A 22,866-nucleotide genomic window follows, 5' to 3' on the forward strand; every position below is an offset into this window, starting at 1 on the left:
TTCATTCTGTGTGAAAGCTGGAAGTAATTGCAATAGCACACACATCCCCGAACCCGCTGGGTCAAAGAGGAAAAGAAACTGCGCAGAGATCGGTCGTCTGTGTGTTTAGATTTAAAGCCCCTCGAGGGCCACAAGGCTGCACTTCTTTTAATTCTATTACGTGTGCTGTCCCAGTTTAGTCTATCAACTCAAGAAATGGAAGTTTTATTTAAAGCCCAGTGCACTCAATAAACTCTTCCCACTCTTTTCCCTGAGTTGTGCGCCTGGGAAATAAACAAACTCCATCGGCACTGGGGAATACACTGCAATTTTAGAAGACATCTGGAAACTCTGTAATGCTTTGAATTGTGATTATTATCCATTAGAACTTATATCAGACAAAAATAACAAACAGATCTGATATAACGCTAAAAGAAACTTTCCAGAAATAAGCTGCACAGTTTGGGTTGTACCAGTTTTAGTAAGCACGACAATGTTTCACAAAGCCAGACACACTTCTTCTTGGTTCTGGATAAGGAGTAAGATTCTTTCAACAGCATGGAATTGGTATGACACTGGTATTGGTATGATACTGGTATTGGTATGATATTGGTACTGGAGATATTACTGTGCTAACATGTGCCGTTACCACTTGTTTCCTAAGGCAGACATGTCGATGAAGGGACAGCCTGCGGGATGCTGAGCTCCTGCCACACAGCATCACTAAGACACTTTATATCATTATTTTGTTGTTGCTATTATGTGCATATTGAATAGCATAGAGCAATCAGGCCCTAAGTAATAACGATGAGTGACAATTAGAAACATGATACCTGGGTTTGTTCAGAAAAATAAATTCTTAAGCCAAGATTAAAATTACTTAGAAGTGTTTGTTTTTTTAAAAAAATCAGTGATTGACTAAACAAAACAAGACCAGTGTTGTTTTAAGCTAAGACGAAAATTACTTGGGCGGTTTCTCCACTGTGCGGTAAGTGTTGAACGCCTGCAGCTGCTGTTGCACTCCGACCAGCGAGTTGGCGAATTTGCGATTGTTGAGGATGATAATGGTTTGCTCGATCCACTCCAGAAGGTCAGAAGCCAGCGATTCGTATTTTTCGATCATTTTCTCCGTTTCAATGGCATTGTCAAGCACCTGCAACAAGCAGCACAACGGAACATGAATACCAAGGGCAGCACTCTTCGGTCACTTAAATCCAAGCAGCAACATAAAATAAACCGTTGAGGGGCTTGACTTATGGAGATCGCTCAGTCCTCAGCGCCACTGGGGCTGGGAACCCCCAGCAATGAGGATTTGTGTTCTCAGCCGTGAATTCCTGCGACCCTCCAGCAACAGAGGGGCAGAGCTGGGGCTGACAACACATTCCCATTCACCCTGCCAGCCGCAAAGACGGGGCAGCTTTGCCAAGGGGAGGAGAGTGACTGCACGTTTTTTAAATGAGGGACTTCTCTGGGCTCCAGAGGAGACAAAGGGCCCGGAGGGTGAGGAGCAGTTAATGAGAAAGGAAAAGCAGCAATGATGCTAAATTAACAAGCAAAAATAAAACACAGCTGGAAATTAACTATTCCTCACAGTCGCATGGGAATACTTAACGTTCAGAACATGTTACAAAGCAAAACTAAAAACCACCATATAGTGGACTCTCAAAAAACTTGCACCCAAGAGGAAAAAAAAAAATCACAACTATTTTAACTGTTTTATAACAACTCATAATAATTTGAACTTGCAAACCTTTCCAATACGTTTTCCTTCGACGGCTAATGCTTTCATCTTGGAGAAGTAGTGGTAATACGTCACCACGTAGGTGATGATCGACTTTTCGTCGGGATGATCAACACTGATATCTGCAAACCAAACATGAGTTGTCTGAGCATACTGGGGGTGCATGGGCTACACCAACAAAGCTACTAATGCAACAAGGATGCGTTTAAAAGTCAGAGAGTTGGGTTCAGTGGTAGCTCAGCCCCTAAGGTTATGTCATCAGAAATAAACTCAGCTCTGAATTACTGGGTGTACAGTACTGAACCGTCACTAAGCAGTGCTGCTTTAGCTCTTTGCTTCAGTGCGGGCTGTGAGGTTTTGGGGCGCAGAGTCAGGCTCCAGGCGTTACCGCAGCTTGTGCACAGCCAAACAACCTCTCCAGTGCCTGTGCGAGTCCACACAACTACTGTCAACTGGGAACTTCGATGCTACACCAGTATGTGGAGAGCGGAATTCTAACCTAATTGTATGTCTGTCCAGGCAAATCTTCCGAAAGATACAGACGGAAAACAAATTATTTCCAATCCTGCAGCAATTTTGAGGCACTGGAAAATAAGCAAGAAGAAACTCGCCATAAGCCCTGTTTGCCCTGTGACAAGAAAGTTTCATGTCCTTGCATTGTGAGCAGGGCTTCCAGTATGCATGAGCGTGCACCCTCTCATGAAAACACAGCCTAAAACTCACTGACAGGCTGTGGAAGAAGCTGCTGTTTGCTGAAATCCACACTATTCATCCTGCAGCTCACAGTGTTCCTCAGGAAGGCTGCCTCTAACTGCAACTATTTCATGTACACACAGCCAGTCCCGTGATCTCGTCAGATGGGGAAAACAAACACGGGATTAAGGGCTCTTGTGCTCCCAGGGCTCAGGCCTCTGCAGGACACATCTTCATCCTCCCCTTCCCTCTGCCTGTGTCACCAGGTGAGTAACGGCATCCAGCCTCTCTAACACAAGGAGCTGTGCCCCGCGCCAAGGAGGGGTGGCAGAAAAGAGCCCACAAAGAGCTGCAAAGTGCTGAAACTGCAGGAATTCTTACCCTCGGGGTCCAGGAGTTTAGTGAGACCAAGGTGTTGCTCTGCAAGGTTAAAAGCATTCTGCAGATTGTAGTGTGCATTTGATTTCTTCAGCTTGTCAAAATCAATCAGATCAGGCCTAGACAGGATGGAAAATTCTTCAGATTTCTCAAAGCACAGTGCAGCCACCCTCAAATGAACTAAAATCTGCAGTCCTCAGAAAACCTGGTCCCTCGTGCTGCCAAGGTTCCACTTCCCCCGTAGCCCTGTGCATTTGGAGGAATGAAGCAATGCCACGGCAGCACCCAGCCCACGGCAAAAAACGGACCACGGTTTACCAGGAATAGAGGTGACCTGGAGAAGGAACAAAGTCGTGGCCACGCAGCCTCTCCTGATGCCCATGTGAGTGTGCAAACCATCCCAACAGCTTCACCTGAGCTTGCCAATGAGCAGCATCCCCGGCCACGCCAAAATGTAGCAGCAGATTTTGCCAGCCCTGCTCAGGGATCTCTTTCCCCTCCCAGCTGCTGCCGTGTGCCGTCTCTCCCTCCCAACCCTGAATTCCAAGCAATCAGACCTTACCATTGATAACTCACTAAGGTACAAAAACTCTTCTTCCAGCCTGGTCAGTCACAAACCAAAACAATCCTGTATCATTTATTCTCTTTAAACCAAACGCAACCTGTTTTGAAGTGTGATGTGGGAAGCTGTTGCCCAGATGAGCTCTCAGTGACTGCAAGAGCGGTGAAGCTCTAAAGCAAGGCGAGTTGCTATAAAACTCTCAGCAATTCTTCAATTTCTTCCTCTCCACACATTTAAAAATCAAGCTGCAAGGTAACAGCAGAACCTGCAACAGTCCCAGCTTTCAAAATGCACAAAGACATTTACCCACACATACCTGTGCTTGTGTATTAGTGCATTGAAAGCCATCCCGTCCCTCCAGCTCGTGGTGAAGTTGTGGATGTTGACGTTGGGGTACCTGCCAGAACAAGAAGCAGAGAGAGCGCGGTGAGTCGGGCATCCCCGGCGCAGCTGCCTCGCTGGAACCTGCCTGCAGGAGCGACTCCGTCACTGCAAACCCAGGGTGGGACATTATCGTCCCATGATGGACAATCTGTCACCAACACCAGAGGTGAGTGCATCTCACTGACCCTTGTAAACCCTGCAGAATTCACATGCGTTCCAGACAAAAGCTCTACACATCCTTTGAAGCAATCAGCTGGAAGTTACTATTTTATAACTTGCTGTTCAACCTGCAGTCCCAAATCCACACAAGTCTAAAGCCTGCTTTCATTTACAATAGCTGCTGGCAAAGAATTCTTTGCCCATACTCAAAATATGAAATTCAAGAGAAGAGCTCGAGGAACGGAGAAAAGTAAAAGCAATTTGCGTGGCTGCGAGTGCCACCAGAGCAGCAATATTTTAAGTTTTCCTTGAGATCATCAGCTATCCCAGGGCACCCTTCTCCAAGGACTGCCCCGTGGCACTGTCTGACCTTTAAACAAAGCACAGACAACAGCCACCCTTGTGCCCCGTGGGTACACAGATGTAAAATCCATTTGTTTGGTGACCTGTCCATTTTGAAAGTCTCCAAAAATTTCAGGCTGCTCACAAACCACTTTCCTAAGAGTTCTTGGAAGAAGAAGATGAAGAACCACTAGAATAATGCTGAAGTGCCCCAAGTGAGCACAGGGACCTCTGCGTTTCATAGGGGAAACATACTGAAGCTCTCCAAACGGGTACTGAGTTACGCAAGAAGGTCACTGCCAGAGAAAGACATTTCGGAAATATTTCCATATATATGGAAAGAGGGGAAAGTTGGTGGCAAACACCTTAAGTTATTCTTTAAGTTATTCATTATTTCTTCAGGATAGGGCGACAACGAGTCGGCACATTACTACATATTCATGGATTATCAGATTGGTATGTTTATCACACAGCGTTAATGAAATAAATTCAGAATTTTCTGACTTGTAAACAAATTCAGAATTTTCTGACTTGTAAACATCAATTCACTTGTCTTGACTGAATCCACTTAAGGAGAGATATGTGTTTGCCCATTTAAAATTATTTCAATAAAAACTCAAAATGCTGTAAGAGCTTTAGAGATAATCACTTAATCCACACTCACCCAGCTGTCTTCATCTGGCACCACAGAAGCAAAGCATCTTTAGCAGATTTCTTCTCTTTGTTGTCCTCGGTTTCAACACTGATATCTTGGATCTAAAATTAACATACAAGGTTGAAATATTTCTGTGAGAAAACACAGTTTTTGCCTTTTTTGAAATGACGAAAGAAATTATATGAGAATGTAAGTAACAAAGGCAATGTATGATGACAGGCAGTGTGGAAGGAGGTGAATGCTTTTCCTCTTTTAAGAGCATTCATGTCAAAACAAAGCTTCGTCTGCCCATATTTCACTGTGCGATCACTCTTTGTTTAGGCCATTGACAAAACACTTCAAACTTCACCAGAAAACGCTTTTCTAAGAGAGCATTGTAGCTTCTGTGAAGTTCCATGGTGGACACTTCAATAATAGCAAAGCACTGAGCAACACCAAAATGAAGAGAATGTTAGATTTATTAAATATTTATTACTATGTTATTTGTTATAAATCCTATTATTTATTATATATTATCCTTCCTGCAAAAGGACTTTCCAGCCTTTTTTAACTGAGGGCAAAGACCAACGTGCAACTTGCTGGCAACGAAGAAATCTCAGCCTTTAGCTGGGACACTAAAGTGATTCCTGTGGGGACCCTGAACCCATCGGGGCAGAGCCCACCCGTGACCCTTTTCCCCCAGGTCTGCAAGAGTGTACAGCTCTGTGAACGGAGCTTCATCCTTATCAGTCATTTCAAAATAAAACCACACGACTCTCCCCAGAGGAAACTCCCACTGGCTGCCCCTACAGGACGGCAGCACCACAAAGGTGAATTCTTCCTCCCCCCTTAGCTCTTGAGAACGTCTTTCCAGGTATGGAAACCTAAACGTGCGTATCTCTACATCTTTACCTGGAATCTCAGGATAATAGTCCAAATAAGGCCAAGTGTGAGCCTGTGATTCCCATCCACGATGTCGTGAGATCCCATGTTTTCTAAGTGCACTCTTTGCTCCTTCAGGAACTGGAGGGCTTTGTCAACGTTCTCCAGGCAGTGGATGCGCATCCTTCCCTTCGTTGGTTTGGGCTAGAAAGTAAAAGGGAAAAGAAAAACATGTGTTACTGTAGATGGAATTAAAAACCAAAATGCGCTGGTTATAGTAACTGTCCAGTCCACACACTGAGCGCCAATTTCATCCGCCTTTCCAAGTATTTCCCTGCTCACTTCCTTCATGTTTCTGTCTAGTATATCCGTTCATTACTGGAAGATAAATTATTTTGTTAAGCTCATGCCACACCTGTTACATTTTCCCAACGTTTTTTTTTTCCCCAGTACAAGTTCTTCTTCAAAAGAAGATTCTACAAAGATAAAGATACGAAACAAACTGGTAACTGGCATATACATGATAGAGGGAATTGGTAATTAATGTGCAGAGAGCAGCTGTCAATATAGATGCACATTCTCCAAAAAGGAGCTCAGATTTGGACAGTAAGCTACTCAAGAAAACTCCTTGAGAAAGAAATGTCATCGCTTTTTTGTGGCCAGTTGAAGTAGGATAAATATTATGAAAATAATAGAAGAGATTTATTCCAGACAATTCCTTCATAGGAAAAGAAAGTAAACACAATAATAAAAAAACCAGTCACGGGAACAACAGTCTTACGAAGGCCCAGTGCAAATGGAAAAAGCCAGGAATATAAGAGCAACATGTACAAGTCTCCTGTAAAACTGACCATTAAAGCAGCTTTGTTGTGCAGACCGGGATTACAGCTGAACAGCCTGTTCAGTGCCCACTGAGATGCCACCAAAGGGACTCAGCCAGACTACTCATTGCCATCATCTCCGTGTTTTCTGCAGCGAATGTCATTCACTGGCCATGCAGCAGCTCAGGCACAGCCTCGCCTCACACCGCATTCGAGAGCAAGAGCCTCCGCGGAGCCACATTGTGGTCCCCAGCCACAGCAGCCTGTGTAACACTGAGTCACACAGACCACGCGCTTGCTAGAAAGACGACGCTCTTCAGGCACACAAGCCCCAGGGCCTTCAGTTTCACTTCAGCTTTCAGGCAGCACGGTTCTCCAGCAACCCACCACAGCTGCTGGGTGTAAAAGTCCCTCTGAAGAGGCACAAAGTGCAGATACTTTTAGGGTGACGTTCCCAAAACACAGGAACGACCGGGACTGTGGCCATTGCTAAGCTGCAGTGGCAGAAAATGGTTTCAAAAGCCAAGCAGGCACTTCCAAATCCTGCATGGGCAAGAATAATAGTGCCACCTGGCCTAAAAAATGTCAGGCACCCTGAGAAGACAGAGAGTTCCATTCTCCTGTCCCCACAGCTCAACCCACCGCTCTGCAGCAGGAGGAAGAGGAATGGAGTCGGGTTTGCCCGAAGTGCGGCTGCACTCGCTCCTGTGTCGCCTCCAGAGACACAGTGAGGTACAATCTCACCTTTGATGGGCTATGCTGAATGCATCCCTCATTGGATTTAATGGAACGCAGTCTTCACATGCATACTATCAGAAAAATCTGGTTTACATCAAAAATCTTCCCTTTTCCAACAGAAAATGTAGCAGAACTTAATACAGAGAATGTGCTTAAACAGTGTGACCTTTGAGCATCCAAGAACTGCAAGGAATTCACTAATCCTTTAAATAGTTATGGAAGAAACTGAGCTAAATGCTTGATTTTGTGCTGAAAACAATTGTCAGCTTTATTTTTCTGTTTGGGAGAAGCTGGTTAACAGTGCGTGCAAATAAACTTACAGCTGCCTTTTCACACTGCCTGGATACTCTTCTGCTTTGGTCAGTGAGACTACCACACGCTACCAATTTCTGTCTAAATTCTGTACGATACAGAGGACCTCGTGCCTTACTGGACATGCTCATTTTGAGTTTCTCCAACACTTTCCAAGGACTCCGGGTTTTCACCATCAAAAATCACAAGAGCTTTTGAAAAGTGCAGGGTTTGTGCAAACAAGGCTGGAGGTCTCGGAGAGCAAAGAGCATCCTGCTCCTCTGGTCAGTATCCTCAACCCCAGGCTGTTCCACGGGCATCTGGCTCCAGCATCTGAACCCATTGCAAAAGTGAGAGAACAATTCCTGTCTGTTCTACTGCATCAGTAAACACACCGTAATAAAATAATTATCTAGGCCAGTTTCTGCATTTGTTTATTGCTTTCTTACCATTTCATGTTTCTTGTCTTGGTTTTAAGCTTTCTGCATAAGATACTGCCTTTTTGCTGCTTGGGTGGCACGGAGATATCAGAACGTAACCAATACCAGCTCAAATAAATTCCAAAAGGCTGGAGAACATCAGCAAGTGGATGCTACGTGCCAACCCTCCCGGAATATTTTTGGCATGTGTCATTGTCTCAAGGTTTAGTGCATTGCGTTATCTGTACTGGTGTTTGCAGAGGAAGGTGTGGTGGAATGTACTGTTCAAACAGAGACTGCTGTCCTCCATCCTGAGATAAGGAAGCTACAGAGGAATTTGTGGCGGTGCAGGCAGCTGCCAAGGCGACACGCGAACGATGATGCAAGTGCGGATCCAGTAGCCCCGCCGGTGGCTCCCGCACCCCCGCCCAAACCGCTGCCTAAGCCCTGCTTGCGTTTTGCAAAACCTGCAGTGGAAAATGGAAATGAATCACGCAGCAAGAGCCACACGACTGGTCTGAGCTGCACCGCTGCTGTTTGACACTGCAAGTCAAACCTTGGCAGGCGGACATGAAGATTTAAACAGAGGTGGCAAGGCCACTGTCGGAATCCTCACGTAACGGGGCACGTTGGTCTCAGTTATCCCTGTATGAACAACATCTGCTACCTCCAGCAGACACGTCAAACCTAATACCTCGCTGAAGTAAACGATCTGGCCCAGAGACAAATGTGTTTTGAGCAAACAGTAGTTGACAAACACTGAGATTAGTTACCTCCATGCACACAATGCCTTCATCCCTGCCGGACGCTTCCACGCACGTCAGAGCTTCCTTCCCCTCACAGACACACGGGGAATGCTCCCCTTGCCCGACTCTACACACACTGCACTGCGCCCATATGTTCAATTCATTAACCACACTCTAAGCCATGGAGCTCCCATTAACAGGAGTGTTTGATGACAGGCGATTACACAGTCGCAACCTCAAGTAGCCTCAGGACTTAGCTAAAGACCCATACTTCTTTGAAAAGATTGCTTTGAATTAGGTAGTTAAGAGCGTAGCCATCATTTAAGGAACTGAATGAAAAAGCGATACCCAGCCATCTCCTGACACCCACTTTTCCTGTCATGCAGTGGCATTTCCACTATGAGGATTTTCTTACCCACCACCCCCTTGTGCTGTATCAAGAGGACACTCTCCTCATACCCAAAGAACGAATTTGCTCCATTTATTTAAATTCATTTTAGATATTCCTCAAACAGAAGAAAATCCAAGTACACAAAAAAAACACCCAAAACCAAAACAACCCCCCCAAAATTATTATTAATAGGCACTTACAAGTCTCTCTCCCGAAAGAACTTCCAGAAGTTTGATGAGCATCCTTCCATCGCGAAGGTCGGTGTACAAATCCGTAATTCTGCATGACACGCGTGCCAAGTGGGAGTTAACCCACTTTGTGAAGGTCTTCTTCTGAACTGCCTCACGTTCATCTGTTGGGAAACAACACCGCGTTACTCAAAATAAATCACGGTTCGTGGAGCTATGAGAAAATGTGATGTTCAACCATGTCTAATGTTAAATGAAAGATATGGTTTCTCTTCTTAGCAAAATCATTGAAGAAATTGGGACTTTGCACTGAAAAACTACCCTTCTTCCCATTTTACGACATTTTCTATGGAATTAATCTGAACTATAGATTGCAGACTTACTTGCTGCTCAGCTAAGCAGCTTTCTCAAGGTGTAAGGAGGTCTGTTGTTGAGCTACAACATAAAGCGGGTCTGAGCTCATCAAACTGTCCAGTAATCTGGTCAAGAGTTATTCTGTGTTCCCACACCGGGAGAAAAGGCCAACCTCTGCTCTCAAATACACACACAAATCCACAACACATCCCTGAAACACCACAAGTCACCCCGGATTAAGATAAGTACAAAAGACAGCAGAGACCAAAGCTTCCTATTTAGTTTTTTCCTTCTCATTTCAGTATTTATGTGCAGATTCAACATTTGTCACTGTATTTACACAATGTCAAGATGAACTTTTCCGTAACTGCGTGTTTGAGGTAGACTCACATTTACTTAAAGCCACAGAAAAGTCAGTTCTTTCCACCTGCCCTTCCCAGAGTCTTTCACAAGTGTTTATACACTAAAACATTGGCTACGAGCGCTCTCTTAATGCACAGGCTCACACAGTCCACGTTAATTCAGGAACTCTGGACCAGCGACCTGCCAAGCCCAGAACTCCCTGACAGAAAACATCAGACTTGTCTGTGGTCAAAATCTTCCGCCAAGGGCTTTGGATGAAGCTGTTCCTTGTTAGCAAAAAGTCACTTCAGTGAGCTGGGAACTACTACAGACCCAATCTGGGAAAACACAGCTGCTCAAACTTGGACTCCTAAGCCCACAGTCAGAATGGGAATGAAAGCGGATGCATTTCATTTTTAAACCTTCCCTCACTCTCTTTGAAGGTGTTGGCGCATTCAGAAACAGGACATGAAGACGGGTAAATCCTAAATCAAAATGTAACATGTCCAGCTCTGAAAATCTCTGAGTTCATCGTTTGAAACACAGAAAACGCTGCTAACGGTGCAGATCAACACCATGTTTGTATGTGCCTACCCAGGGTTTCAGCAGTCGGGACAGCAGCGAGCGCCTCGTCCTGGTGACAGGGAATAACAAAGAGGCTGAGGCTGAAGAGAACAGATAGTTGCAAAACACGTGAAAGAAAAAACATAGTAAGAAAAGAAATCATCTAGTAGAACGGTGGGTGGTGAGGAGGAGGAACCTGACAGGGCGCGACTTCAGCGGCCGTTTGCCCGCTTGCAGAAACTCCACCCCAAGATTTCAGTTCCTCCCGTGTGCTGCTCAATCCACTCTCACCAGCCCACATTCTGCACCATCTCCTCACCGTGTTGCAATCCGTACCAGTGCTGCAACAACAGCCCTTGTTCAGCCTTTCACCAAACAAGAAAAAACCCAATGCATCTGACTCGCAAAAATAGTTGTCTATCCAAGGAATGATTTCAATATAGTGTCTAACCTTAAATATGTATTTTATTAACTATTTATAGCAAATTCCTGGGAATGCTGTATCTGCATATTTGCTTGTCTAGTAATCCAGGCTTTTAGTTCTTGAAATGGGTCACAGAACAGAAACTTTGCAAGAGCTGATGCTTTTTAAAGAAAATCCAACAGAAATTCCCACATCTCCCTTCACCAGCTTGAACGAGCCCCAGAACAGCTCAGCAAGTTTGTTCATTTAATCACTGTGGTCTCTATACAGAAGCAAACATTCAGATGTCCCTGTGGTTACAGTCATTCTGAAGGGAAATACGGATGGACAGGATCCTAAACATAGAGTTGGGCACAGAAAACCAAATGATATCAAGCATCATCCTGAAGCCATCCATTACAAAATCTTTGGTCAAAAGTTATAGTTATCAACAATCCTCCCAATTTGGGATCATGATAAAGTTATGGGTGGGAGAAGAACATCCATGTGGCTCTAGTTAAAGAAGATGAAGGGTCGCAGTCTAGACGTGAACAGACTGAAGACATGACATGCCAAGTCAGGCTGCAAAGACCTTGGTGCCATTGTATTAACTGATACCAGCTTAGGATCCCTGTTGTTGAACACAAGCCGCCAGGTCAGCGGCTCCAGCAGTCCTTTCAGGAGGGGAAGACGGGTCCACCCTGCACACGGTGCTCACACAGCCCAGGATGTCAAAGTGGATTCTCCAGCCAGTGGGGACTCAGGAGAAAAAACCTGAGAAAGTTCCAGCGCTTCCTTTTCCTTCTGGTTGCCTCAGCATCCCTAACCACACGAAATTACTGGCGAAGGTGCCTGCAGGCGCTCCCTGTCTAGCTGCAGGCCCGCTGTGCATTGGGAGCTGATGCTCGGTGCCGTTATGTGTATTCTTTATTTAGTTCAAAGGCAGCTGCTGCCTCTCCTGGTTCCTCTGTCTCGCTTTCTGTGGTCCCCGCTTTCCTGTTTACGGCAAGAGGTTGAAGGGCCTGGGTGGCTTTTTGCGTTCACTCCTCTCACCTGGTCCCCACCCATCCTCCGCAGCCTCGTCCTCCTCCCTGCTCGCACCACCAGATAAAACCAGTGTGAAAATCTCTACCGAGACCGCAGCTGCGATGGTTTGAGCGCTAACTCCACACGCTGAGCCCGCTGTCACCCCTTTGCATGTGCGAGCAGCTTCATTGCTGCTGCCACGAGCAGCGAGAGAAAGGCGCAGCCGTTCTTGCCCCCGCGTCACTTCACTCCCGGTGTTCCCACGACGTGGGAAAGCAAAACAAGCCCGTTTGAAAGTTGGGTGGCTGGGGCTGGTCGTGTTAAAACCTCTCCTGATTATTTCTACATGGTGTTTCACAACGACTGCAGGTTTTTGCAACGCTGTTACCAAGCCTTTCAAACTGATAAACTGTATTTTTTGGCTCTGGGGTTTCAGGTTAAAACACGCACAGGATTAAAACCAATGAATTCTGGTTATATGTTTCAGACAAAGAAACATACATACAGAAAAGCGGTACTTACAGCTCTGGCAATTTGACTACATGACTCTTTTAACATGCAGTGCTGTGTAAAAACCTACATACTAAGGCCAGGTGCAGCCCTGAGTGATGATACCAGGGATTTAACAGCAGCAATGGGCCCTGAAGTGCTAGTTATGAATCTCATGTGATCATTTTGACAAACGTCCTTCATATTTTCAAAAACACAGTTTCAGATTTTCAAGATTAATTAAAACTAGAGGATATGGGTGGAGCTCCAAGCGTCCTACAGCTTGTGAAAACATTTGTTTCCCAAGGGTAAAGAGAAATGCGCAACATGCAAAACACACACAGCAGGGAAACGGAAGCTACTCCAACAGCAGTACTGATAATAAGAGAATCCAACTTATCTTGAAGCAACACTGGGATGGAAATTTCCTTTATGCGGAAAGTCCCATGACAATACTGCTAGCGTACAGTGCCTTGCAAACCCCAGCTCTGTCACTGAGATAAACCAAGGGCTGACTTTGTTTGGGAGTTTAGTAAATAAGCCAGAGTTTGTACGCTGAAATGCGAATAAACCAGGGCTGGACGGGATCACGAGCAGGCACCCGGCCCCTTCCCTGCTTGAGAAGAGTCATTCCTTCCTCTGTGAATTTATGAGAGAAAATCCTGATGAAAACGTGGTCAGCTTTCTGAAAGAGCAGAGTGTCAGTCACTGAATCCCCGTGTGCGAGAGCAGGAGGGGTCACCCACACCATCCTCCCTCTGTCACACACTCAGCCCAGCAGAGCTCTGCTGGAATAATGGAGAATTTGTCCCAAAATGCAGGGCTGCGGGAGCGCGCTGGGAGGAACGCGGGCCCCCTGACCCCGCGGCTGCTCCCACATGCCAGAAAGCGTTATCAGCCCCAGCGCCTTGGCTGCCGTGGCAAAGGTTACCTGTGCGGCTGCCGTGTGCTAAAAACTGCTGCAAGACGAGCTGCTCCCCTCCATACCGGTCAAACCACATTTTCAACAAACTGACCTTGAATCCGTTTCAAACGGAACAGCAAATATGTTTGGCACACACTGCTGCCAGCCCAGCACAGCACAGGTACAACAACTGCAGTGTGCAAGAGCTCCTGCCGGCCCCGGAATGCACAGGCTTCTGCACCAGCTCACATCAACAGCCCGGGGGGCTCTCAAAATGCTCCTGGAGAAAACAGAGACATTAGAGCACAGCAAGGAAGCTGACAGGAGCATCTGAAAGGAGCGGTGAGTGCCCAGCACCACTGCCCTGGCACAGCCCAGCACTCCAGCAGCCACGTCCTCCCAGCTCTGTGCATCACCCATGCCTGGGGATCCCTGTCTTACCTTGGGCAAGGCAAATTAAACATGAGTTTTAATCCCCAACCCCAAAACTTCTGCCTCCTGCAGGTTTATGCCTTTTTTAATTACCATGTGAAGGTAATTTTTCCAGCTTAAAATGATTGGGTTTTTTCCACTATGGCAACAAGCACAGCCGGTGTGCACCCTACGCAGGGTGGTGCTGACCAGCCTGAGCAGACGGGCTGAGCGCTGGTCCGGGCACAGCACGGGTGCTGAGATCCCATTTCCTCCATCATCACCCTGGGTACCGTGCCCACAGACACAGAGCTTCCCTTCACGGCACAACATCCCCAGGACCCCAGGTTTTTCAGGGTGCAGGACATCACTCTGTGTTTTCTCACAGATGCGAGGATATGGAGTTCAACAGGCGGCAATATTCACAGTTTCACAAATTCCAGCCCTGCTTGGAAGTTTTTCAATAGAGAAAGGTGCCTGAGAGAACGGCAGGTCAGCTGCTGGGACCACAGTGTGGGGATCAAACAAGATTTTATCAGGTAACAACACGAATCCGTGTACTATGATAATCTTCACGGTTTGTTACAGCAACAGGAGACTGACACTGAACATGACAGGATTCTAATACAGAGGGGAAAAAGCACCTCTGTGTATCTGTGCCGGACCAGCTGAGGAGAGAAACACCTGCTTGGAAAAACACTCACGAAACCACAGCCTTTTCACACGGTGCCCGTACATGCTGTGTCAATACCTGTGCTGATGAGAAGCCCAGAGAGAACAACGCGCAAGCATGCACAGCGAGTCTGAATTAAAATACATCGGAATCGTTCAACAGAGAAGAAAATGATGGAAGGAGGGAGGATCACCCAGTCGGGGGAGGCCCATAGTGAAAGGAAATGGAACTAGTTTCTCTGAACACTCAGGTGTCCTGTGACTATCTCCCCTTTAGCAGCAAGGCAATAAAACTACCAGCGGATGCTGCTTTTCTCCAGCAGCAGATCATGGGTCAGGGCTGAAAAGAGGGGTTGGTGAAAATGAAAAGCAATAGATTTAATGTAGAAGCCAGAAGTGCGTAACACACAGGTGCAGAGGCAAGCAACGACCTGGAATGAAACCTGCAGAGTCAAACTTTCACCCATCTTGTACAGAAAACACAGGGGCCCTTGTGTAGAAACAACAGGTGAACTTTAAAATAAAGCAGCTCCTTCATCGTGAACAATTCAACACGGAGGAATGACTGCAGCTGATGGTTTTGATGCAAGGAGGATGTATTTGTTATGGTTATTTTATGGCTCAAAGTAATCCACGCAGTGACGTCTCCACCAAAACTGGTGGGATTACACCCAAGCTTTTACATGCTCGAACATGACTTAGACAAGAACTTGAATGCGAATGTGAAAGATGACAAAGCAACGAGGTGATTTCATTCCTGCTGTGCTTAGCTGCATTTTCATTAGGAGCAAAATCCTTGCTGCTTTCCTGACTCTGCTGCACAGACACCATTGTTCCCAAGGCAGGGCTGTGTTCAGCAATCCATTCTCTTCTACTAGGAAGCACTGGTCAGCTTCTAAATCCTATTAAACATCTCCTCTTCTCCACTAAACATTACGGCATGTGACTACTTTCACTGCTGAAAATGAAAAGAAAAAAGGGAAAGCTACATAATGCGGCATGTGGAAAACCCAATTCTGCTGCTTTCTGTCTTTGATGTCGCTAAGCCTCACTCACACAATGAAATGATGCACAGAACAATGTCCGGTAGCAGCCAAGCATTACGGGCTGTGGAAGGGCAGGTCCCTTCATTGTCTTTATTTCTACCCAGTTTATGGCATTTTGGTGTCAGCAGTACAAAAATAAACCTCCCGAAAGCCAGCTCTGGATTCATGTAGAACGATTATGTTCATCTGCAAAAATTTTCCATAAAGACTCCCACAGGGGATAAACAAAACATAAAAGTCATCAGGGTTGAACTGATTAAACTGGTGCAAGAACTCAGAAGATGAAAATGACATATTTAAGTAGATTTAGAGAGAATATGTGCTCAGCTGTCCCTCCACTGGTGCGAGCTATGTGAACTGCTTGTTGAACTCCTGCAAAACTGAAGGTAAAACGGTGTAAAGATCTCCTGCACCATGAGAATGGAGAACACCCTGTCACACAGCCCATTCCAGAAACAAGAACCAGGCGGCGGTTTTTCAGGTGCTCAGGGATACCAGCTGATTTCTTGTTCTTCTGTATGAAATGCAAAGCAGCTACAGAAACACAACCTTCCTAGTGGATGACTGAAGTTATTGAACACTCCTGGGCGCTGCTCTGGGAAACACACCCACACCCGTCCTCAGCTCTGCACACCATCAGCTTCAATAGAACCACTCGCATTATTGAGGTTCATCATGAGGAAAATGTTCAAGAGGACCAAGGCCTGACCCTCAAACTGTATTTGGAGAAAGATGTTACAAAATCACTTTTGTAGCAAACTAGCACAAGCACAGTTGAATAAAGGAATAACTTCACGGCCTGAGGAGCATTCAGTACAGAGTTCAAATGGCCTTCCTTTCAAAAACAGCACAAAAAGGACCTCGGTGCTGTCGGCATTAACAGAAAGGGACAGAAATGCCTTTTGGCTGATCTGGTGTTAGTGGTTTACACTCGTTGCCATTTTTTCCCTTTGCGTAAGAGACAAATGACTCAATGCGGAACAGCATGGAAAAAGCACGGGCCCGTCCCAGGACACTGACGGCGACATTCCCACAGCAGAACAATGCAAACCTGAGGTCACCGCGCTATTTCGAGTACGCACAATCTTGCGGGGTCTTTGCAATTTCCTTTAAAAAACATGCTGCGCATTGTCTTAGGAAGCTGAAACAGGCCCCGGGACTGGAGTGCTGGTATTCCTGTGCAATCCCACCGAGTGCTGCTCGAGGGCTCTGGGGTCTTTGCTTTCACCTGAGGCAGCAGCTGAGACATTACACCAGAGAACCCTCCAAACTGCGGTATGTTTTGGCCGTGCTGCTTTACAAACCTCATCGCAGTCAGACAGGAGAGCAGATGAAAGAAATGCCAAACGTTTGTTGGCTTCGTGTTTAAATCTAATTTCACTTTAATAACTGAAAAGCATGAATAGAAAATAAATAAATCTACGATGAATGGATTTAATCCTTTCAAAATATTAAATCTCAGTGCTAAGAGATGTTATCATTATAATTAATTGCTGTTAAATTATAATTTTCATTATCACGTAACTATTTTAAATGGAAGAACACGTACTTAACCAACCACTGCGCCGATCAGGAATTAATAATAGCTGATTCCATAGCCTCACTGAACAACGTGTTTAGCTCACACAGTTTCCATGGTCACGCAATACCTGACTGTTGTTGCTGCTGCACTGTAGAGTCAGTCGTGCTGTGCCGCGCTCACAGGCTGCCCAACAAAAGCCCTGATACCACACGTAAGGCAGGTCAGGCCCAGCTACATCCCAAACGTGAAAGCTGAATGGATAACAGCCATAAAAACATTGTAGATTATGATAAAAATGACTTCAATAACTGACGGAACTGTGGTATTTATAACACAAAGTTATTCGGAAGAAGGGAGTTTTAAAAATGAATGAATTTTAATGAGATTTGAAACAAACTGCCAATAAGAAGCATTAGAGGAAAAAGCCCTAATCTTCTCTGGCTCTAATCTGCAAGCCCATCATGCAGAGCTCCAGCTCAAGGCCTGGAGTTGCTGTCTTCTGAGATGTGCACAACCGATGCCTTCACCCGGGAGTTGATGAACAAAAGCTCCAGAAAACGGAACCACTACGTCAGCTTTAACACATACATTCCAATCAGTCACTCTGTACATTAAAGTTCTTTTTCAAATAAATCCATGTGGTAATTTAAACAACAACAACATAATAAATCTTTTCATGTCATACCTGCTTTCTTGGGACTCCTGAGGTCCAGACAAGTTGCATATACATTCTAATTCCTCACCTCAAAATTTTCCTGCTGGTCTGTTTGATTCCAATCCAAAGGTCATTTGCTGATCTGTTTTTGTGGGACAATGCGGCATGTTCAAGCAAAATCATTTTAGTCTTTGGAGTTATGCAAGAGTAGGGAAAAAACCATACTTTTTCAGCACAGTATTTCCTGCCCATGTAATAACTTTCAAAGACCTCTCTGAGATTTAAAAGGTGATGCAAATTTGAGGGAGTTAGCTGGGTAAAATTATACTTTGAACAACTTCGATGTGTATCTGCATCCAGAAACACCACTTGTTTTTCTAGTCTTAAAAGCAGACTTGGGAGTTGTACAGATTGTGCAAGGCATTGACTACAGCAACTGCAGAGCTCCACACGGGCCCGCAGCTGCGGCTCCTGCTGACGTTACCCAGCAGGGCTCCCCACAATTCACCTGCACATACTTCAATTTTCAGCACACTGAGAAATTAGATGTCAAATATCAGCAGTTCAGCGCGATCAATATAAGAAGCACCAAAAACCCATGAGCAAAGTCATTTCACCGATGCCTCAGTCACATTGCACGTGAGCTCAATATTCTGAGCCTTCCCCTCCCTGAACATGGGAAATAACGTTGTTGTTGTTTAAAAAACAAAAAGACTACGAAATACGGCAAATAATAAAGGAAACGCAGAGCACAAGAACTTCTGAAAACTGAGTGTCTGATTAATGCTCTTAATTGTTAATTTAATACTAATGCTATTAAAAATAATTCAGGTACTGGATAAGCACAAAACTATAGTACATTTGCCTTACATACATGAACAAGTTCTTTGCACTAGGGCTGTTTGTGTGCCTATGCCAATCTTACACACTTCATAGCCAAATTACAAAGATACACACGTGTGCACAGGCATGAAAATGTATTTATGGCATCTTCCACCGATTACGTGCACTCCTGAAGCCACAGTGACCTGCAGCTGGTGCCCGGGAAACATTTTTAAACTTGGCAAGAGGAGCTGAAGCAGAAGGCAGAGCTGACTTGGGTACCACAGCAAACAAGAGGTGTTTGGCTGTCGGTGAACTGACACACGTACGCTTGTAAACTGCTGGAGAGGTGAAGGACAGCCCTGCCATCACACCGACCTTGCGGAGATCACACCACCCGGCCCGGCATCTGAGCTGCTCTGGAAAAGCGGGGAAAAGCCCTTTTCAGCTGCTGTTTTATTCTGTGTTGCTACAGCCAGCAGGTGCTGGGCCCAGCTTTGCCAACCCAGCCTAGAGGGAGCAGCTGTCCTGGAGCCGGTGCAGAACCACGCTCCACTGCTGACGGACACACGGCACAGCTAAACACTTGACATATTAGGTGTCCCTAAGCGTTGTCTGTTCTCCAGGACAACTGGTGGCTGATTGTATTCAGAAAAAAAGTATGTGCAGCAAGGAAGCGGCTGGAACAGCACTAGCCCCTGGCACAGAGGACACATAAGCTTCTTTCTAGTGGCACAGAGCATCATCAGCTTCAACCTGCTGGCAAATGTCACTAAATGTTCCAGGAAACGTGGATTTATATCACGGGATTTTATAACACACCTTATCAGGCATCATTATCAAGATATTTATTTGGTCAAGAGATGGACAAAATGTGCCTTAACTTCCATGTCTCATTCTGTAAGGACTCAGGCAGCAGCTTTGAGCAATCCCGTCCAGACACAACCAGCACATCATCTGCTATCAGAGGCTGCCAGACATCAGCACAGCCGCAGAAGTGACAAAGGCCAGGACGTCACCTGGGGAACAGTCAGGAAATTGTCCACAGGCATCGCCAATTTTCTACAACAACTTCCTTGAGCAGAAGCGAAACACCTTCCTGTGAGGTGAGGCCACCAGGACGAAACACAACTCACACCCCACAGGGTGAGCCGAGCCCATGAAGACACTGAGAGGGAATGGGGTGCAGTTCACCTCGGAGAGAGTAAAGAGTTCCACAGCCACAGCTAAAATAGTCCGCAATAGCTCTCCCATCTCCCTTGGGCTCAAGATTAGAGCCTGGATCCAGCTAGGCTTCGCCCAGCAGCCCCAGCACGCGGGCACAGCACAGGGGGAGGAGGGTGAGCACGCTGCTGTCTCAAGAATTACTTTTATTTAAACACGAGACACTGAGCATTTAAAGGTACGGTAGGCATGAGAATAACAGCAAGGTCAGAAGTTCAGAACAGAACCGACATCTGATGTTTCTAGACACCTCCCCTGTTTATTCAGAGCCTTACTTAATTGCCATTCCGTAACAGGTATTACTCATGGTAAATTGCAACGAAAGTACGGTCACATCCACAATTTCAGAACAGCCCCATCCATTATATTGCCAGACAATCTGCAAAGGAGGAACACGCCCTGAAAACACAGCCATTGCACTACCAGAGTAAGCCTAGTTTCCCTGGAAATGACTGTGGAAAGATACTAAACCAGATGCAGAATTATCACCCAAAGCAAACGACAGTTAGCTGACTGCAGGAGACAGCCATGTTCTCGCTTTCCTTTTTCCCTGGAAACAAATCATAATCATATTGTCACTAACTGGAAACACTGCCTGGACAAAGCAAACACCAAGAACTGGACTTTGGGTTTGTTTGGAAGGGGATGGCTGAACCCAACACACGGTGTCAGTGTGAAGAAGCTGAAACCAAAGAGAAGGTGTTGTTTGAGAAGAATGAAGGAGCTGGTCTGGAGCGAGGCCCTCAGCACCATACACTTGAGCAGTTCCATTGCCTGGAACGGGGCTGCCTTGCTTTAGATTATCTGAGAAGGGAGTTCTCTGCACATTGGCCAACTTTCTGAAGAGTTTGCCAAGCCATTACGTTAAGTTTAGGTATCTTTATTAAACCATGGGGTTTTTTTCCAAGAAAAATCTGGGCAGTCGGCATTTATTTTGTTCAGATAAACTCTTACAGCTCATTGTAACAACACATTGTTTAGTTTAATCTTTGCAGGCATAAGGTCACCCCTTGCCTGTGATTAGAGTGCTGTGCCAATGCAGATCACTTTTGTACCCTGCCACCACACCTTCCTCACTCTCTCTTCGGTCTGTAATTCTCCTGCTACTTTACCTGAAAACTTAGTTCTGACAGAACTAAAACAGACAAGAAAACTTAAAGCAACCAACCCCAAACCAAAAGCAATCCTTGGAAACACACGCCTGGCCATTTTGACAATATTCAAGGCATTCTCTGCAAGGGACAACAAATATGATTCCTGTGCGATGCCATTTGGAATGGCTCTGTTTGCTAACGTAGCCAGTATTCAAATGCTGCAAATGAGAAATCATATTTATGATCTCTTGTTCCTCCCGTCCCGCCAAAAACCTTTAATACAGTTTTACTAAAAACAGCACAGGATTACACATTTTACCGATGACACATCCAATAGGAAACCACCCATCAGGTGTTGTGTCTGTGTAACTGGGCCTGTGCTTTCAGGAGCTCCAGTTCATATTTTTATGAACAAACCACACTTGATTGCACAAGGAATTCTCAGCATTCCCAGTTATCTCATGCAAAGGCCACTCGGTAATGACAGATCTTTCACAAGGCCTTTGTAAAGCCCCTAGACTGTGGCACAGCGACGGCCTGCGTGTCTGCTCCGCTGTCCTGCCCTCCACCACTCAAGGGCCTTTTTCTTTCAGCTCCGTTGTCGGTGAACAGAGGGGCATTCAGCACGGCTCCCCGGCCGGTTCCTGGTGCTTTGGCTGCAGCACTTCTCCAGCAACAAAGGAGACTCTCAGCGCGGGACGCCCCGGTTCCAGCAGCAAGTGCACAACGTCCTTTGTGCCAACGTGGGCTCTCCGGCCACCGCCGCCTCAGACTCCGCGGCAAAGTGGTCACCGTCCCTCTTGACCTTCATCCTCCGAAAGAAATGCAAGGATTCGGCTATATGCATTCTTTGGAGCAGCAATTAATTTTAGGTTCACATGCCCTCTTTAGTTACATTCAGGCTATCGCGGACAACAGCAGGGCCAGAAATACATTTGGGTGCTAATTTCAGTATGTGAATGAAATGACGCGTTCCAAGTTAAGAGTCGGTCCCTCCTCCCAGCACGTTACGTGCATGCAAGGCCACTGCTGCCGCCTTGTACCAAAGCGCACGGCTGCTGAATGCACACTAATCCACCAGCTCCTTACTCCTCAAATGACCCTTTACTCCAAAAGGGTTAATTTGGAGCTGGGAGGGAAGCTGTTCACCTAATGCTTATTAAACAACTCTCATCTTTGGAGTCACTACGTCACGTCGCTTGGATGATGACACTGGGAAAAGCACCGTTACCCGCCAGATATTAATTTCCAAATGAAATTCCAGATTTGATTTCTTGTGGGAAGAGCAAAGTAGATTCTAAACCACCTTCGCCACAGTTTTCCAAGTTAACAAAGACTAGCTCCCAATCTTTGGCGTAACAGTTTTCCCAAACCTGTCTAATTCTATAAAGATAACTCATTTTTTAAGGAAAAAATATGCCGTTGTCATATCCTGCTACTTAATAGCTGATACTTAATACTTCTCAACTCAGCTTCAATAAAAAGCCCTTGAGAGCTGTTAGTAATCAAATACTCTTTCAATGAATTCTTCCACCAAATTCAGAGTGGGAGCAGAAGGGGTGCACCCAGCAAGCAACACAGCCTGCGCTGGGATAGCACAGGAGTTCAGTACAGGGAATGGGGAAGGGCAATTTTCACATTGCAAATCTCTACGTTGATTTTCTTCTACTTAGTTTAGGTAGCATTTCGTGCACTTGAATGGTCAAAGCATGCAATCACCAGAAAACAGAGACAAAAGAAATGAAGAAGAACCCAGAGGAAATCACAAAACAGATTGAGAAAGACCCGGGGAATGAAAGCCAACCATTGTTCTGGCTTTTTATCACCACTTTCATCTCTGTCCGTAGCCTTTGTTTATTGCCCCACTTTCCACAGAAGTTAATGGCAAAACCCACAATCACTTTGAATAGGGCTCTTGGATAGGAAAAATATTTGGAAGAGGAGCCCGTTGTCCTATGCGGCTGCGAGATGCCCACGAAACGCTGGGATG

General features: G+C 45.7%; 1 protein-coding gene across 2 annotated transcripts in view; it reads right to left on the bottom strand.

The window, feature by feature from the left end:
- The window catches only part of SPTBN1 (spectrin beta, non-erythrocytic 1), a gene marked incomplete at both ends in the record, with an annotated part of 79,595 nt that overhangs the window by 36,915 nt on the left and 19,814 nt on the right, over window positions 1–22,866 (bottom strand). For both annotated transcript variants that reach the window (XM_080342135.1, XM_080342136.1), the window contains 7 exons: window positions 945–1,132; window positions 1,730–1,842; window positions 2,795–2,910; window positions 3,670–3,750; window positions 4,903–4,994; window positions 5,785–5,958; window positions 9,361–9,512. In XM_080342135.1, coding sequence (XP_080198261.1) covers window positions 945–1,132; window positions 1,730–1,842; window positions 2,795–2,910; window positions 3,670–3,750; window positions 4,903–4,994; window positions 5,785–5,958; window positions 9,361–9,512 — 916 coding nt within the window. The remainder of the gene's footprint in view (window positions 1–944; window positions 1,133–1,729; window positions 1,843–2,794; window positions 2,911–3,669; window positions 3,751–4,902; window positions 4,995–5,784; window positions 5,959–9,360; window positions 9,513–22,866) is intronic.

Source organism: Nesoenas mayeri, assembly GCF_963082525.1.
Source record: "Nesoenas mayeri genome assembly, chromosome: 3".
NCBI classification, from domain to species: Eukaryota; Metazoa; Chordata; class Aves; order Columbiformes; family Columbidae; genus Nesoenas; species Nesoenas mayeri.